This window comes from Hibiscus syriacus, unplaced genomic scaffold (assembly GCF_006381635.1).
Source record: "Hibiscus syriacus cultivar Baekdansim isolate YM2019G1 unplaced genomic scaffold, ASM638163v2 tig00110303_pilon, whole genome shotgun sequence".
Classification (NCBI taxonomy): Eukaryota; Viridiplantae; Streptophyta; class Magnoliopsida; order Malvales; family Malvaceae; genus Hibiscus; species Hibiscus syriacus.
The window spans coordinates 953,219-971,659 of record NW_024062672.1 but is presented as its reverse complement, the minus strand read 5'-3'; the positions used below and the strand labels follow the sequence as shown (position 1 = coordinate 971,659).

The following is an 18,441-nucleotide window of genomic DNA, read 5'->3' as shown; positions in this document are numbered from 1 at the left end:
TCAACATTCAGCGTGTTTGATTCTCACAAACTAAATGAAGACTGTGTTGAATGATTCAGTAAAACACTGCTGAATGATTTAACATTAAATTAAATTTTGAATGATTCAGAACCATTATCAAACAACATGTCATATTCAGAATTAATTTATACAGAACATTTGAATCGTTCAGGCCATTGAATTATTCAACGATTAATCGTTCTGATTTAATTAAACAGCCCCTAAAAGAATTAAATTAAATTTTTACTTTGGTCTCAATTGAGTAACTTTTGCCAAGATCTTGTTTCTTGAACAGTAGAAGTTGATGGAAGAAGAAAGTCCAGATTGCAGCTTATAAATAATTGATTCTCCCTCCGAATTGATTAAAGGTGATCAATCCGCTTTTTCGTTGCATCATTTTCCCAGCCAAACCATAACAATCCTTCCAATTTTCCCTTTACTTTCTCTTGTTTCTTGTTTGCCTCCGATGGCGCCCTTGGACCCCCACTCCTTCGCCGACAGCAGAAACCCACGCACCACCGACGTCTCCCTTTCCCTCTACTTCGACTTCCCTTCCGCCACCATCCACGGCGTCGCTTTCTTCATCCTCTCTTTCTCTCCAACCGGTCAACTCTCCTTCGACACCCGCTCTCTTACCATCCACCAAGTCCTCGACCCCTTCAACCTTTCCCCACTCCCTTTCTCCCTTTCCTCTTCCCCTGACCCGATCAAAGGAACACAGCTTTCCATTTCATTCCCGAACGGCCCTCGTTTCAACTCCTTCTTCATCGTTTTCTCCACTTCCCCTTCATCTACCGCCCTCCAATGGCTCTCTCCGCCCCAGACTTTTAACAAGAAACACCCTTTCGTCTACACTCAATGCCAGTCCATCCACGCCCGCTCCATTTTCCCATGCCAAGACACCCCCGCCGCCCGAATCCGTTACACCGCTCTGCTCAACATTCCTCAGGAGTTATCCGCCGTTATGTCTGCCAGCCACGTGGAAAGGCGGCCACCGGTTTCCGACGAAGGACATTCGCATATTTTGCCGTATGGATTTAATTCGTTATGGAGTTCCGAAACGAGGGTAGTCGAGCAGTTTCACATGAACCATCCGATCCCGCCTTATTTGTTCGCTTTTGCGGTTGGGGAGCTAGGATCAAGGGAAGTTGGGCCGAGGACTACGATTTATGCTGAGGCTGTGGATAGCCTTTTGGATGCTGCGGCGAAGGAGTTTGCCGGGACGGAGGAGATGATCATTCAAGGGGAGAAGTTGTTTGGAAAATATCCTTGGGAGAGATTCGATTTGCTTGTTCTGCCGCCGAGTTTCCCTTATGGCGGAATGGAGAACCCGATGATGGTGTTTTTAACCCCAACTGTGATTAAAGGAGACGCCAGTGGGGCGCAGGTGGTGGCTCATGAGCTCGCTCATAGTTGGACCGGGAACTTGATCACTAATCGGAACAACGAACACTTCTGGTTGAATGAGGTAATACTCTGTTATTTTTATACTATTCCTTTTTGAAAGTATGAAGGATTTTATGTTTGAGCCGAATTTATAAAATTATAGTGGACGACATTTTTGGGAGACAAAAATATGATAATTTGAAAATTTCAAAAGGAAGATCATGCCGTTTTATTGATCAATAGAATGGTATATTGTTCGAAAGGATTTTTCCATTTTTGTGATGTCTTTTGACCTTTGCAAATTAGGTAATTTTGCTTTGTGGTCATAGGGATTTACAACATATGCAGAAAGGAGAATTGTTGAAGCTGTGCTGGATAAAGACAAAGCTATACTGAACACTGGAATTGGTTGGAAGGGTTTAAAGGATCAAGTGGAGAAATTTAAGGATAATTTGGAATTCACCAAGCTCAAAAACTGTCAGGAAGGAGTTGATCCTGATGCGATTTATTCTGAAATTCCATACGAGAAAGGTTTTCAGTTCCTGTGGCGCATTGAACGTCAGGTATCTTGAAGCCCTTTCTTTTAAAGGTTTCACTATGTTTGTAAATAATGTTGGTGCATTATATTGTGTTTTTACTGGAATGCTTAGATTGGAAGACCAGCCTTCGATGCATTTATCCTGGATTATATTGATGAATTCAAGTTCCAATCAATTGACACTAAGACATTTCTTCACTTCCTGAAATTTAAAGTCCCTGGAATAGAGAAAGATATAGACCTGGTGTTGTGGACTGAGGGAACTGGTATCCCACCAGATGCATGCGAACCAGTATCCGATCTATACACCAAAATTTTGTTATTGGCAGATGAATTCAAATTTGGGAGGATTCCAAGGGAAGATGAAGTTGCAGATTGGAAAGGGCAGGAATGGGAGCTCTACTTAGAGAATCTGCCTAGAGTTCTCGAGGCTTCTCAGGTAGTACTTGTTTTCTCTTAAAACGACCATTTCTTCTGGTTTATAAGATTGCATGATTTTATAATGCTTTTTGAACTTCCAGTTTAAAGATTACTTGTTCCTTTGAACTTCCTTAAATTCATATAAAGATGAAATTTTAATTAGTGGATGCAATTAAACTACTATGCTAGATGTGTGCTATTGTGGGCATGGAAGGAAAATTAGGTTAGGAACTAGCATGCCAAGAAAAAGAGGTGGGTTGAATCCTTGAAGAATAATAAGAAATGACATGTTTGAATTGATTCGACTTGTAAGGAGAAGACTGTAAGAATTGCTTCCACGGTATCGGATGGAGGATATCATGTCAATGAACAATTATGCAAGAGGGACTGATTTTTTTAGGAACTCATTCGGATAAACAGCACAACATATGCTATTAGCAGGCTAACCTATTATTAGGAAGGGACTAAATGTCATCTAGTTCTCTTATCCTTTTTCTAATCAATGACTGGAAAACGTGTAGTGAGATGAAATATATTAATGTCAATTAGCTGCCACGAGATACTTTTCAAGTTGCTTAGTTTCTTTGGCTGCATTGAGGGAAATATCCTTTTGTAGAGGATGGATTTGCTTATGTTGTTGAATATAAAGCTTTACTGTTTTCTGTGATGCTAGGCTTTTTCTAAGGTTTTAGAGTTTTTGGATGTAATCTGCACTTATTTTCCCTGGTAAACTTGAGGCTGTTCTTAGATATGAAACTTTAATGCAGACCTTTAGATTTGGCCCGAACCTTCAAATTTTAATCGATCTTGTGATAGAATGTATCTTTTCTTGTTTGGTAGTGTGTGGGTTGGTTTCACCAGAGCTCGTTTGTTGGCCTCTTCACTCAATACGTTTCCCTTAGTTGACACTTCAAATCATTACTTTTTGTTGTCAACTCAGTCTCTGGTATACGATATTGTTCATGCAGGTCTTAGCCTTGGACGAACACTACAGACTATCCGAATCAAAGGATTATGAAGTAAAAGTGGCTTTTCTTCAACTAGCAATCTTATCCCAATGCAAAAAATTCTATGGTGAGGTGGAGAAAACTTTGAAGGAAGTTGGGAGGATGAAGTACCTTCGCCCACTTTACACGGCTCTCGTACAAGGTGACGGGAAAGAGGAAGAGAAGATTCTGGCCAAACGAGTGTTTTCAGAGGCTCGTGAGTGCTATCACCCCATAGCTCAAGGAGTTGTCGAGTCGATTCTTGCCTAGCACATCTAAAATTGTGCATTGACACGCTATGTAATATATGGTACCAAAGACTTTCCATCCACCCGAGAATAGAGATTTAGGTTACAAAGTTTAATGCACTTGCGTTTGCGCTTAACTGGAATGAAAAATTTGATGATCAAATATTGTGTAGTCAGGGACGGAACCAGGGATTAAAATATCAGACTATTTTAAAAAAATATATAGACTTATTAGGTATTTAAATTCAAAATTCAGTATAAACTAAGCAATCTTAGTGATTAAGGGATTGTTGTTATCTTTGAGGTCTCGAGTTTGAGTACTGTTCATGTGAGGGTATGAGCGTTAATTGTTAAATAGTTGAGAGTTTTTGTACATATATTACTTTGTATTCACCCTAGATTTATAAAAAAAATTCAAAATTCACCAGATAATACAATGTGTAATATTAAGACTTATAATGACTTAAATTGTTTTTAGACTAAAAATTTTGAGAACACGGGGTTATTCTTCTTTAGTTTTGTCATATTTGATTAAATATTTAATAAATTTTTATATTTTTTTAATTTAAATGTTTATTTTTATAGGAATCAAAGTACTATTAAACCAAAATTATTTTTTCTCTACCAGGTTTTTTGCCAATTCATTTTGCTTTTTCTTTTCAATTAATTATTGAGCTTTAATGGGAAATCATTAGAATCGATTTGTTTCCAAAGCCTTTACTTTTGGTGTTGCATATTGGGGTAAATATTAGAACTTTCTAAATTCTGATGCTTCAATCCTAAATAAATTTACTTAGCATACACCTTACTTAAATGATTTTGTCCCCTTTTGGGTGTAGTGTGGATTTGAGAGGATTGGTGGAGCAGAACAAGCAGAATATTATGCCGCCGACGTCACGAATGACTAACTATGTTGTTCTGAAGTTTGGTGATCTTGCTAGTTCCCCTGTAAGTTAATTGTAACAAATTTATTCTGTTATTAAGAGCTAAGATCATTTACTCTAATCAATTACAATTTTGTTTTATGATGATAATTTTTTCTTTAAAAAAGGCATTCTAATCAGTAATCAACCAATCACTGATGGAGGTTTTGTTTCTTATGTAATGTTCATTCATATATTTCATCCACATAACTGTTGTAATCAGGGAAAAGGAGAAGCTAATTAGGAAAAGATGGGGAGTTCCTATGAACCAACAATGAACATTGAAATGATATTATTCTTCTTGAGTGTAGCACTTGGAACTTACATGTATGTGGTGTCAGGATGGCTAGGACGTTGTTGGTTTCACTATGCTGCAACTAGGGATGGACATGAGTCGTGAAGGGTTGGGTTTTTGGATGATCTAAAAATCTAAAGCTTCTATCTGAACCTAGCCCACATTTGATGATTTTCACATGTCCTAAATTTTGGGGTTAAAATCTTCTCCGGCCCGAAACAAATAAAAGGTCCTCATATTTTATTCAAAAATAAAAGGATTATAGAATATATATATATATATATATATAAAGAGGGTCATTATAATAACCTATTTTCCCTATTTTATTCTATAAAAATAGAGAGGTAATTGAAAAAAAATGGAGAGGGGCATTATAGTAATTATCCTTAAATACATAAGGGAAAACTATAGTAGTATCTTGGGTCAGCTATTTTTCACACTAAATCCAACTCCGACTTGAACCCATTTTTTAGAAATCCAACTTTATAGGGTTGAGTTAGAACCTGTCGGGTTTGGGTACCATGCCCATTTCTTGTTGCAATTTCATGAAAAGCTTTTTCCATTTTTCTTATAGGGGTGACATATTTTGGGATTTTGCGAGTAAATTGAAAAGCTTTTATTTATTGTGTTATAAACCTAGAGCTTAATAATATCATTTCTCTTCGTTATGAAATATTGGAAAAGTTAAAGAATAAGGAACTTCTTAATTATTCATGTATGCATTAGTTTAAACAGTAAAAATGAGGTGTGGTCTTGCTGTAAGCCAGATTTTATTTTGAGATTTGTCATAATGTCATTTATCTGTGTGCAGCTTATTTGCTCTCTCTCTCTTCCCTCTCCCACGAATTGGGTTAAATGGCACATATCTCTAAGCCTTCTGAGTTACATTTAGAGCTTAAATTACCTAATGTCACCGGAGAAACAGATGCGAGAAAATTTTTCTGTTAAAATGTTTCTGGATAGATCATAGATTTTTAAATCGGCATGAAAATTTTGAATAGATGTGAGATTTGGCCATCATTGTATGAGGCATTTCACACTCTTGACTATTTTTCCCTAGAAAGCAATGGCTCTCTCATTCAAATTATGCATCTTAGTATTCTCTAGTCTCTTTATGGATTGTGATGTATGAGTAAATTAATCAAATAATGTAGTTGAATTTGTAATTTCTTTTATTCAGGGTCCCGGTGTTTTCATAAGTGGAAGTAACTGCTGTTTTATGGTGGTGTTCCAGTATGGTTCCATCGTGTTGTTTAATGTTCGTGAATGTGATGTGGATCAGTATCTGAAAATTGTTGAAAAACATGCGTCGGGATTGCTTCCTGAAATGAGAAAAGAGGGCGAGTTCACAAGTTCCCTACATATATTATATCATTTGTATTTCTTGCCAGTTTCTTTCTCTCCTGCTTATGCATGTCCCATCCAGCCATTCTTGCATTCACCAGATACATTGTGGTTTCTCATTTATATGTTTCAACACATGGGCATGAATACACATACAGACATACTATTAGAGATAGTTTGGGTTTCAACCTCGTACTTTACCGTCATTTTCAATGGATTTCTTCTTGATAACTCATTCACTTGATGCTGCGTTTTTATCATTCAATTTTCTGACTGGACCCTGTTATTCGAGATTAGATCCCGTGCTTTCATAAGGAACAAAGAAATGCAGAAGGTACTGCAATAAAGGAGTTCTGTTTGATTGTTTTGTTTCTTTTTTATATGTACGAGCAGAATATGAGGTGAGAGAGATGCGTGCTCTAAATACGTGGATGCAAGGTGGATTGGATTACATCATGTTGCAATTTTTGGATATTGATGGAATCCGTACCATTGGAAGTGTTCTTGGTCAAAGTATTGCTCTCGACTATTATGTGCGCAAGGTGTGTAGTGTTTGATTGCCCATGTCTGCTTTCTGAGCATCTAGCTTGATAATGACAGTCAAAGCTTTTTTCCTTAGGTTGATGGGATGGTTGCGGAATTTACTGACATAAATCGTGGGATGGAAAAAACAGGAACATTTACTATGGACAGCAAGAAACTTGTCAGATAGTGGGAAAGGCAAACTCTAATCTTGCTGATGTGATTCTTAAGCTCGGACTTTTTGAGAGGTAACTTTTTTTACCCATTACAGAGAAGGTAATCAACCCCACTATGTACCGTGACCCTGTAACTTTCTCTAAGGCTACTATTTCCAAATGAATTTGTAATAATTTCACATTATTATTATTTTTTAAATAAAATAACCTCAGTGACCAAAAATTCTAGATAATATACGATTTTGATCAATTTTTTTTGGATTTGCGAAAATGACCAACAAAATCGTAATGCGATCTCTAATTCGCATTGCGATCTCCACTATCGCAAATTCGCGTTGCATTTCGCGTTGCGATAGTTGAAAATCGCGTTGCGCTTTTCCATTTCGTATTGCGATAGTTGAAAATCGCGTTGCGATTTTCCATTTCGCGTTGCGATAGTCTACAGTTGTCGTTGCGATAGTCTACAGTTGTCGTTGCGATTTTCCAAATTCGTTGCGAAAATTCGTTGTGATAGTTAAAAAAAAAAGATTTTATTTCTTAAGAATTTTCTCTAAAAAGATAGTGACGTGTCGAAGACACGTATTACCACGACCACGATCCGACCCGAGACGAGACGGACGGCGGCGGCGCGCAAGAGTCCCCCTTGTTCTCTATCACTCAACAAGGAAGTGGGAAAGCCAAGCCTTAAATATCATTCCCAATAGTGTTTCCAATACTATGTGGGATTGAGCATTACCAACACTTGTTTCCAATACAATGTGATTATTCAGGAAACAATTAACAATCATGCACCTTAAAACAACTGAATCAACAATCAATTTGCATTAGTATTATACAATTAAATATGTCATAATTAAAAGTCAATCTACAATCAATCGTGATTATTGCAATTTTAAGCAAAACATTCAAAAATAATATCACTATTTAAGGGTCAATCTCACATAGTATTGGGAACAAGTGTTAGTAATGCTCAAATCCCACATAGTATTGGAAATACTATTGTGAATGGTATTTAAGGCTTGGCTTTCTCACTTTCTTGTTGAGTGATAGAGAACAAGGGGGACTCTCGCGCGCCGCCGCCGCCGTCTCGTCTCGGGTCGGGGTCGTGGTCGTGGTCGTGGTCGTTCTAATACGTGTCTTCGACACGTCCGCGCGGATACTATCTTTTTAGAGAAAATTCTTAAGAAACAAAATCTTTTTTTTTAACTATCGCAACGACAACTGTAGACTATCGCAACGCGAAATGAAAAATCGCAACGCGATTTTCAACTACCGCAACGCGAAATGCAACGCGAATTTGCGATAGTTGAGATCGCAATGCGAATTAGAGATCGCATTGCGATTTTGTTGATCAGTAAATCCAAAAAAAGTTGGTCAAAATCGTATATTATCTGGGATTTTTGGTCACTGAGGTTATTTTCTCTTTTTTTTTATTCATCTCATAATGGGATAAAATCATAAAAATACGAATAGGAATGACTATTTTTGTAACAACCCGAATATTTACAAAATAATATTAATTGAAATTGGAGGTAAATTGTGAAAATGGGTGAAATTAAGTGACTAAATTAAAATTTATGGAAACTTGTATGCCATTTTCGAAGTAAAGGAAATTCAGGGACCAAGCCTTGAATTTCCCCTAAAACTATCGGTAGGCTTGATGATTTAAGCGTGATTTCTGATTTACAATCAGAAATCCTAAATGCTATTCCTTCAATTTTCTTCCTCTCACACCTCCACTTTCAAGTCCGATCCAAACGCCGTCCGAATTTCGATCGTTGTTTTGAAACCACCGTTGTGTTCATCATCGAGCGAGGAACAAACCCTTCAGATTAATTGAAGCGAAACGCGGCCAAACGTCAGGAATTTCCAGTCAAAGTAGCGACAGTTTTTTTAGCTCTATCGCCGAGAAAATCTTAAATTCACCGCTGATCGTTGCTCCGTTTACGACACCTCCCGCACCATCGTGTTCCTTGTGCCGTTTCGAGTTCACCGGTGTCAACCTTGTCCACCGTAGACGGCGGCGCGTGAGGAGGTGGTGCAGTCAAAGATTCGGCCGATTTGAAATCGAGCTCTCCGCCGTTCAAAAAATTTGAACCGATCGTTGTAAGTATCTCGAAATCGCTCAAAATAATTTTTAGAAATTTTTCCGGGATTTTTAGGGCCCCAGAGGACGCCTCACGCGCCACACGCGCCGCCGCAGGGCGAGTGGCTGCTGGAAACCGGTTTAACCGGTTTTCAACCGGTTCTGACCGGTTTTGACCGGTTCGAACCGGTTTGACCGGTCTGAATCGGTTTGACCGGTCTGAATCGGTTTGACCGGTCTGACCTGACTGACCGACCCGACCCGACCGTTGACCCGACCCGACCGTTGACCCGACCCGACCCGACCGTTGACTTTCTTTGACCAAAACATAAAATGGCTTTGACCGAGCATTAAACGACCCGTTAATCTTTTCCGAGTATACCTATCCTGATAGTTTTCGACGTGCCAAATCCGTTTCCTCTGTCCGTTTCGTCAAATTCGAACCCGAAGGACTCCAAATCGACGGTCAAAGTAGTTGACTTTGACCAAGAATCTGAATTTTCGAAAAGTCATACTTTATGTTTTTTGACGTCCTGATTCCGATTCCGCAATTCGTTTGGCCAAATTCAGACTCGAAATACCCCAAATTGATAGTCAAACCCGAAAAATGCTTATATACTTAAGAAGTCTAGTTTTGAACAATTAAATAGGATTTGGGACTGATAGATTATTATTGTTTGAAGGTACAAGAGACTCTCCGGATCGTTCGACAACTCGACCCAGCTCTTCTAGATCAGTTAAACCACGTGTGCCATTATTCACGCGTTCGAAAACTGTAGCAGAGCGTGGTGAAACCAGCAATCAGTAGATTTACTATTTGAACCTATTGTCGAGGTGTGTTCCCTACTTATTACTGAACTGTTTTATTGGTTTTAATATATGGTACACCGAATTCATTTGGTTATTGTTTTATGGATGCACCAATTTAATGTGACAATTTATGGAATATGGCTGCTATCTAATTTTTTTGTTTTGAAATGATATATGATTACCATGTTTTTGGATTTATGGAATTTATGTCACGGTGCAATTGAATTTTGGAATTGAATTACGATGGAATAGCTCTAATCAAGCTAAATGGGCCTAATGTGACTCTTGAGGGCCCCAAGATGTTTCATTAGGTCGGTTTTCCTTTGCTGTGTGCTTTGGGTAAGCTATATGGACTTATTGACTTGGGCTTAAGGATACAAGCTTCAGAGCCTATCCTTAAGTCGGCTTTCTTTTTGCTATGTGCATAAAGTAAGCTATATGGAAAATAATTTTGAGAACTACTGATGGTGTAACAGAAAAGGGTTTAAACTATGATTTTCAAAAGTTAAACTCTTTTACGAATTTGTGAGATTACTGGACTATGATTTGTACCTATTGACATTTTATGGAAATGTTAGGACACACTGAGCCTAGCTCACCTTTTGAAAATATTTTCCCCCTTTCAGATACTGTTGGTAAGATACCTCGGTTCGAGCACTTGGAGGATCAACATATCTCTTGAAATAAATCAGATTATAATGTTTTTATCTTGCAAGTTGACTTTATTTTGGTGACATGGACCTTATTTTAAATATCGGATTTTATAATGATGACTCTTTTGCTATTACTGCTCGGTTTATTGTGATTTTGAATTTGAAGACATGTTTTAAATTAAATTATTATTTATTGGTACTATATTTACGAGTTGGATTTTGATAATATAATTTGTTTATAATTTCATGTTATTTATAATGTGATTTTATATTGATGGAATAACGATTTCGGAAAATATCTTTAATAATAATCATAATGTGATCCACTAGACTTAGTCGAAACGCATAGGCCGTGTTTAGGGGGTTACATTTATTGGTATCAGAGCTTTTGGTTTTTAACCCTCGGACTGTGTATAAGTCCACATTGAAAATACAATTTTGAAATATTTTACAAAACGAGTTACTAAGGCCATGTCACAAAGTTATTAAGATTTTAACTATGTTCGAGACTCCAAGTGCTTATCTAACCTTAAGTTTATCTTATGTAGTAATCTCGAGATATACCAAAATGAGTGCTAGACGTGGTCGTCGAACTAGTCGTGGACGAGGTCGAGTGGCTAGATTTACAGATCTGATTGATGAGCTACGAGTAGATCCCCCACCTCCGATAGGTGATCCTGCTCCTACGACCCCAACGAATATGCCACCTACCGATGGTATTGGCATGACTGCACCGATCATAGGAGCGACCCGATATTGAGTCAGAGTCTACTGGATTTGCTTTGGATGAGAATTTTAGTAGACAGTTTCTGCAGTTAATACAGGGAGCAGTTAGAGCTACTGGTGTTGTATATGAGGTTCCTATTTCACAGACGTTGATTGCCAATGGAGTTAGAACTTTTGGGGGACAGATTGGTGGAGCTCCTACTGAAGCTGAGGATTGGCTCCAGGATACAGAGAGACGCATGGATCAGTTGGGTTTGGACTCAACTAAGAGATATCAGGGTGCTGTTGCGATGTTAGATGGCAATGCCTACACTTGGTGGGAGTCAGTGACCAGTAGTGTTCCTACCGATCGTTTGACCTGGAATTTCTTTAAGGATCGCTTTCGGAGCCATTTTCTGGGAGAGCGCTACTTAGCTCAGAGACGACAACAGTTTCAAGACCTGGTTCAGGGAGACATGACTGTTTCTGAATATGAGATCGAGTTCCTGAAGTTGCTGAAGTATGGATTCAGTATGGTACCTACGGAGAGAGATCGATGTCGTAAATTTACCCTTGGACTCAGATACGAGCTGCGTAGGCAAGTTGTAACCCATCAGGATGAGATATTTGATGTGCTGGTGGGCAGAGCCAAAGATGCGGAAGAGGTGGAGGTTTTAGCTTCTGGTAGAGAGCGTGTTGATCAAGATCGATCTAAGAAATTTTCAGGCCCGATGGAGTCATCAGCACAGTCCGGGAAGAGGACTCGTACTTCAGCCCCTCAGAGAAGCAATACACGTTTCAGGCCTACAGCATCCTCACCTTTAGCTGTCAGTCGAGGCGGTTCCTCGTCGTATTATAATGGGCCCCTTTGTGAGTATTGTGGTAAACAACACTCAGGAGAGTGTCGTAAGAAGATGGGTCTTTGCTATCAGTGTAGATCTAGTGGTCATTATCGGAGGGATTGTCCTCAGCTAGTTTCGTTTGAGAAGATCACTACCCAAACTCCTGTGCGTTCGCAGACTACAGTACAAACCCCAATTAGAGATCGTAGTCAATAAAAGACTCGAGGATCAGCGTCCAGGACAGACAGTAGAGCCAGACCTCAGCAAAATAGAGGGCCAACAGCTTCTGAGGCTAGACAGCCAGCTTTGGTTTATGCAACTAGACGTCGTGATGACAGAGATGAGCCTGAGGTTATTGCAGGTACATTTACTATTTATTCTACCCCATACTTTGCATTATTGGACAATGGCTCCACTCACTCCTATGTATCGAGCTCAGTATCTCGAAACCTTCAGATTCCGATCGAGAACACTGAAAATACTGTTACAGTTACAAGTCCAGTAGGACAAGCGGTATTAGTGAATAAAGTATTTCGGCGTTGTCCTCTCGAGGTTCAGGGAAAAAATTTTCTCGCTGATCTTATGGAACTTCCTTTAGGGGAGTTCGATCTAATTCTTGGAATAGATTGGTTGAATAAACACAAGGTAAAGCTGGATTGCGAATACAAGCGGGCTACTCTGAAGACTTCAGATGGTCGGACTGTTGTGTTAATTGGTGAACGGCGTGGTTATCTCTCCAATATAGTTTCAGCGATGGAAATTGATCATATGATCCGGAAGGGATATGAGACCTTCATTGCTTGTATTTTGAACACCAAAGGTGCATTGTCCACGATCGAGGAGATTCGTACAGTTAGCGAGTTTCCTGATGTTTTTCCGGAGGAGTTGCCTGGGTTACCTCCTGATAGAGAGGTAGAGTTCGAGATTGAGACTTATCCGGGATCTTCACCTATTTCTATGGCACCTTATCGTATGGCTCCAAAGGAACTTAAGGAGTTGAAAGTCCAATTGCAAGAATTATTCGATCGAGGATTTATCCGACATAGCACTTCACCATGGGGAGCTCCAGTTCTATTCGTGAAAAAGAAGGATGGGTCGCTAAGATTATGTATTGACTATCGGAAATTGAACAAGATGACGGTCAAGAATAAATACCCATTACCCAGGATTGATGACTTATTTGATCAATTGCGAAGAGCTACTGTATTCTCTAAGATTGATCTTCGTTCGGGGTATTATCAATTGAAAGTTAAAGGATCTGATGTTGCAAAAATGGCCATTTGCACTAGATATGGTCATTACGAATTTTTAGTGATGCCTTTTGGTTTGACGAACGCTCCTGCAGCTTTCATAGATTTGATGAATCGGGTGTTCCGACCATATTTGGATCAATTTGTGGTGGTCTTCATTGACGATATTCTGATCTATTCTCGTACTGAGGCAGAGCATGACGAGCATTTGAAGATCGTTCTGCGGACTTTGAGAGAGCATCGTCTATATGCCAAACTAAGCAAGTGTGAGTTTTGGCTTCAATAAGTGTCATTTCTGGGGCATATTATTTCTGCGTGAGGTGTTCAGGTTGATCCCAGCAAGATAGAGGCTATTATGAATTGGAAACGACCTAAGAACGTATTTGAAATCCGTAGTTTCTTGGGCTTGGCTGGTTATTATCGACGTTTTGTTGAGGGCTTCTCGATCATTGCTTCTTCTTTGACAAAGTTGTTAAGGAAGAATGTGTTGTTTGACTGGGGCGAGGCACAACAGGAGAGCTTTGAGAAATTAAAGGCGGTTTTGACTCAAGCACCGATGTTGATTCAACCAGTGTCCGGGAAGGATTTTACAGTGTATAGTGATGCTTCACATTTAGGACTTGGTTGTGTTTTAATGCAGGAAAGTAAGGTGGTGGCTTATGCATCCCGTCAGCTACGGCCGCATGAGAGTAACTATCCTACTCACGATTTAGAGTTGGTAGCAGTAATTTTTGCCTTGAAGATTTGGAGACACTATCTTTATGGAGAGAAGTGTTACATTTTCACAGATCATAAGAGCTTAAAGTATCTTCTGACCCAGAAGGAACTTAATTTGAGACATCGTCGCTGGTTAGAGCTTCTAAAGGATTATGATTGCGTGATTGATTACCACCCTGGTAAAGCTAACATTGTAGCAGATGCTTTGAGTCGAAAGACAGTATCGGAGTTGAGGTCTTTAATGGCCAAGATGAATTTATATGACGATGGCACTTTGTTAGCAGAATTGCAAGTTAAGCCGACCTTGGTTGATGAGATCAAAGCTAAGCCCCTTGATAGCTCCTTGCTTTCCATTTTTAAGCAAGTAGAGCAGGGGACAAACTCAGATTACGCAATTGATCAGGATGAAGTTTTATGCTTTAAAGGTAGATATTGTGTGCCTGATGATGCTGAGTTGAGGCAGACTATCCTTACTGAGGCTCATAGTAGTCCATATGCTATGCACCCCGGAGGAGATAAGATGTACCGGAATTTGAGAGAGAGGTATTATTGGATTGGTATGAAGAAAGACATATCTGAATTTGTGGCTAGGTGTTTGACTTGTCAGCAAGTTAAGGCAGAACATCAACATCCATCAGGTTTGTTACAGCCTATCAAGATTCCTGAATGGAAATGGGAGCGTATTACTATGGATTTTGTTACTGGCTTGCCTATGACTCCTTCGAAAAAAGATTCAGTTTGGGTGATTGTTGACAGACTTACAAAGTCAGCTCACTTCATTCCTGTGCGAGTAAATTATACTTTGGATAAGCTGGCAAGATTGTATATTTCAGAGATTGTCAGATTGCATGGTGTTCCATTGTCTATTATTTCTGACCGAGATCTGAGATTTACTTCGAGATTTTGGAAGGCGTTACATACGGCTTTGGGAACAAGATTGGATTATAGTACACCATTTCATCCACAAACTGATGGTCAATCTGAGAGAGTAATTCAGATTCTGGAAGATATGTTGCGGGGTTGCGTAATCGATTTTCATGGTAGTTGGGAGAACTTTTTGCCGTTGGCTGAATTTGCTTACAATAACAGTTATCAAACCAGCATTTGTATGGCACCCTATGAAGCACTCTATGGGCGTAAATGTCGCACTCCGATCTGTTGGACTGAGTTGCGTGATAGGAAAACGTTGGGACCTGAGTTAGTGCGAGAGACGGAGGACACAGTCAGATTAATCCGTGACCGTCTGAAGGAGGCATTTAATAGGCAGAAATCTTATGCAGATCAAAGGAGGAAGGATATACAGTTTGAGGTTGGAGATCAGGTCTTTTTGAAAGTTTCACCCTGGAAGAAAGTATTGAGATTCGGGCGTAAGGGTAAATTGAGTCCAAGATTTATTGGACCATTTCGTATCTTGAAGAGGGTAGGACCTGTTGCATATCAGCTTGAGTTGCCTTCTGAGCTAAGTCGTATTCATGATGTCTTTCATGTATCAATGTTGAGGAGATACCGTCCAGATCCAGGTCACATTATTTAGGTTGAAGAAGTAGAGCTGAGACCGGATTTGTCATATGAAGAGGAGCCAATTCAGATTTTAGAGAGAGATGAACGAGTTCTTCGGAATAGGCGAATTCCAATGGTCAAAGTTCAATGGAGTAATCGAGGCCCCTCAGAAGCTACTTGGGAGACATTGGAGTCAATGGAGGCTCAGTTTCCTCAACTATTCTCATAAGGTAAATTTCGAGGACGAAATTTCTTGTAGAGGGGGAGAATTGTAACAACCCGAATATTTACAAAATAATATTAATTGAAATTGGAGGTAAATTGTGAAAATGGGTGAAATTAAGTGACTAAATTAAAATTTATGGAAACTTGTATGCCATTTTCGAAGTAAAGGAAATTCAGGGACCAAGCCTTGAATTTCCCCTAAAACTGTCAGTAGGCTTGATGATTTAAGCCTGATTTCTGATTTACAATCAGAAATCACAAATGCTATTCCTTCAATTTTCTTCCTCTCACACCTCCACTTTCAAGTCCGATCCAAACGTCGTCCGAATTCCGATCGTTGTTTTGAAACCACCGTTGTGTTCATCATCGAGCGAGGAACAAACCCTTCAAATTAATTGAAGCGAAACGCAGCCAAACGTCGGGAATTTCCAGTCAAAGTAGCGACGGTTTTGTTAGCTCTATCGCCGAGAAAATCTTAAATTCACTGCTGATCGTTGCTCCCGTTTACGACACCTCCCGCACCATCGTGTTCCTTGTGCCGTTCCGAGTTCACCGGTGTCAACCTTGTCCGCCGTAGACGGCGGCGCGTGAGGAGGTGGTGCAGTCAAAGATTCGGCCGATTTGAAATCGAGCTCTCCGCCGTTCAAAAATTTGAACCGATCGTTGTAAGTATCTCGAAATCGCTCAAAATAATTTTTAGAAATTTTTCCGGGATTTTTAGGGCCCCGGAGGACGCCTCACGCGCCACACGCGCCGCCGCAGGGCGAGTGGCTGCTGGAAACCGGTTTAACCGGTTTTCAACCGGTTCTGACCGGTTTGACCGGTTTCGACCGGTTCGAACCGGTTTGACCGGTCTGAACCGGTTTGACCGACCGACCCGACCCGACCGTTGACTCGACCCGACCGTTGACTCGACCCGTCCCGTCCCGACCGTTGACCGTTGACTTTCTTTGACCAAAACTTAAAATGGCTTTGACCGAGCATTAAACAACCGTTAATCTTTTCGGAGTATACCTATCCTGATAGTTTTCGACGTGCCAAATCCGTTTCCGCTGTCCGTTTTGTCAAATTCGAACCCGAAGGACTCCAAATCGACGGTCAAAGTAGTTGACTTTGACTTTGACCAAGAATCTGAATTTTCAAAAAAGTCATACTTTATGTTTTTCGACGTCCTGATTCCGATTCCGCAATTCGTTTGGCCAAATTCAGACTCGAAATACCCCAAATTGATAGTCAAACCCGAAAAATTCTTATATACTTAAGAAGTCTAGTTTTGAACAATTAAATAGGATTTGGGACTGATAGATTATTATTGTTTGAAGGTACAAGAGACTCTCCGGATCGTTCGACAACTCGACCCAGCTCTTCTAGATCAGTTAAACCACGTGTGCCATTATTCACGCGTTCGAAAACTGTAGCAGAGCGTGGTGAAACCAACAATCAGTAGATTTACTATTTGAACCTATTGTCGAGGTGTGTTCCCTACTTATTACTGAACTGTTTTATTGGTTTTAATATATGGTACACCGAATTCATTTGGTTATTGTTTTATGGATGCACCAATTTAATGTACAATTTATGGAATATGGCTGCTATCTAATTTTTTTGTTTTGAAATGGTATATGATTACCATGTTTTTGGATTTATGGAATTTATGTCACGGTGCAATTGAATTTTGGAATTAAATTACGATGGAATAGCTCTGATCAAGCTAAATAGGCCTAATGTGACTCTTGAGGGCCCCAAGATGTTTCATTAGGTCGGCTTTCCTTTGCTGTGTGCTTTGGGTAAGCTATATGAACTTATTGACTTGGGCTTAAGGATACAAGCTTCAGAGCCTATCCTTAAGTCGGCTTTCTTTTTGCTATGTGCATAAAGTAAGCTATATGAAAAATAATTTTGAGAACTACTGATGGTGTAACAGAAAAGGGTTTAAACTATGACTTTCAAAAGTTAAACTCTTTTACGAATTTGTGAGATTACTGGACTATGATTTGTACCTATTGACATTTTATAGAAATGTTGGGACACACTGAGCCTAGCTCACCTTTTGAAATGTTCCCCCTTTCAGATACTGTGGTTAGATACCTCGATTCGAGCACTTGGAGGATCAACATATCTCTTGAAATAAATCAGATTGTAATGTTTTTATCTTGCAAGTTGACTTTATTTTGGTGACATGGACCTTATTTTAAATATCGGATTTTATAATGATGACTCTTTTGCTATTACTGTTCGGTTTATTGTGATTTTGAATTTGAAGACATGTTTTAAATTAAATTATTTATTGGTACTATATTTACGAGTTGGATTTTGATAGTATAATTTGTTTATAATTTCATGTTATTATAATGTGATTTTATATTGATGGAATAACGATTTCGGAAAATGTCTTTAATAATCATAATGTGATCCACTAGACTTAGTCGAAACGCATAGGTCGGGTCTAGGGGGTTACAATTTTGTAGCTCATGCATTTTTTTCTGGGCTTTAACAGATCAGATATTGCCTGAAAAGATGCTAAATACGCCATAATCTGGGAATTTCTACGAGATGAATTTGAATTAACTCAAAGATTTGCAGGTCTCGATTTCAAGTTGAAGTTCGTTGAGGTATGATATTTGCTCTCTTAGAATTGTCGTCTTTATGAAAAAGCATAGATGCGGAAATGTCCCACATATATATACAATGAAAACAATGGTCATAAATGATATTGTACATGTTTAGCTTCTAACATGTGACATCCCTGCTTCTTCTTTTGCAGCACAACATTTTTCTTCAAGAAATTCTTCAAAATAGGAAATCAGATTTTCTT

The 18,441-nt window shown here is 39.3% G+C and overlaps 1 protein-coding gene and 1 pseudogene across 1 annotated transcript; both read left to right on the top strand.

The window, feature by feature from the left end:
- Positions 1-369: 369 nt before the first annotated feature.
- On the top strand, positions 370-3,756 carry LOC120116758 (leucine aminopeptidase-like). Its single transcript, XM_039137170.1, has 4 exons — positions 370-1,468; positions 1,716-1,949; positions 2,037-2,363; positions 3,313-3,756. The coding sequence occupies exons 1-4, from the start codon at positions 467-469 to the stop codon at positions 3,598-3,600; spliced, it is 1,851 nt and encodes a 616-aa protein (XP_038993101.1). The 5' UTR covers positions 370-466; the 3' UTR covers positions 3,601-3,756.
- A 391-nt stretch (positions 3,757-4,147) lies between these two features.
- Positions 4,148-18,262, top strand: LOC120116862 (annotated as a pseudogene).
- Positions 18,263-18,441: the final 179 nt, after the last annotated feature.

Excerpts from the sequence above, each read along its gene's own strand:
- LOC120116758 (XM_039137170.1), top strand. The coding sequence starts at position 467 with ATGGCGCCCTTGGACCCCCACTCCTTCGCCGACAGCAGAAACCCACGC. Across the intron at positions 1,469-1,715 it reads AACACTTCTGGTTGAATGAG|GGATTTACAACATATGCAGA; the intron begins GTAATACTCTGT and ends TTGTGGTCATAG. Across the intron at positions 2,364-3,312 it reads GAGTTCTCGAGGCTTCTCAG|GTCTTAGCCTTGGACGAACA; the intron begins GTAGTACTTGTT and ends TTGTTCATGCAG.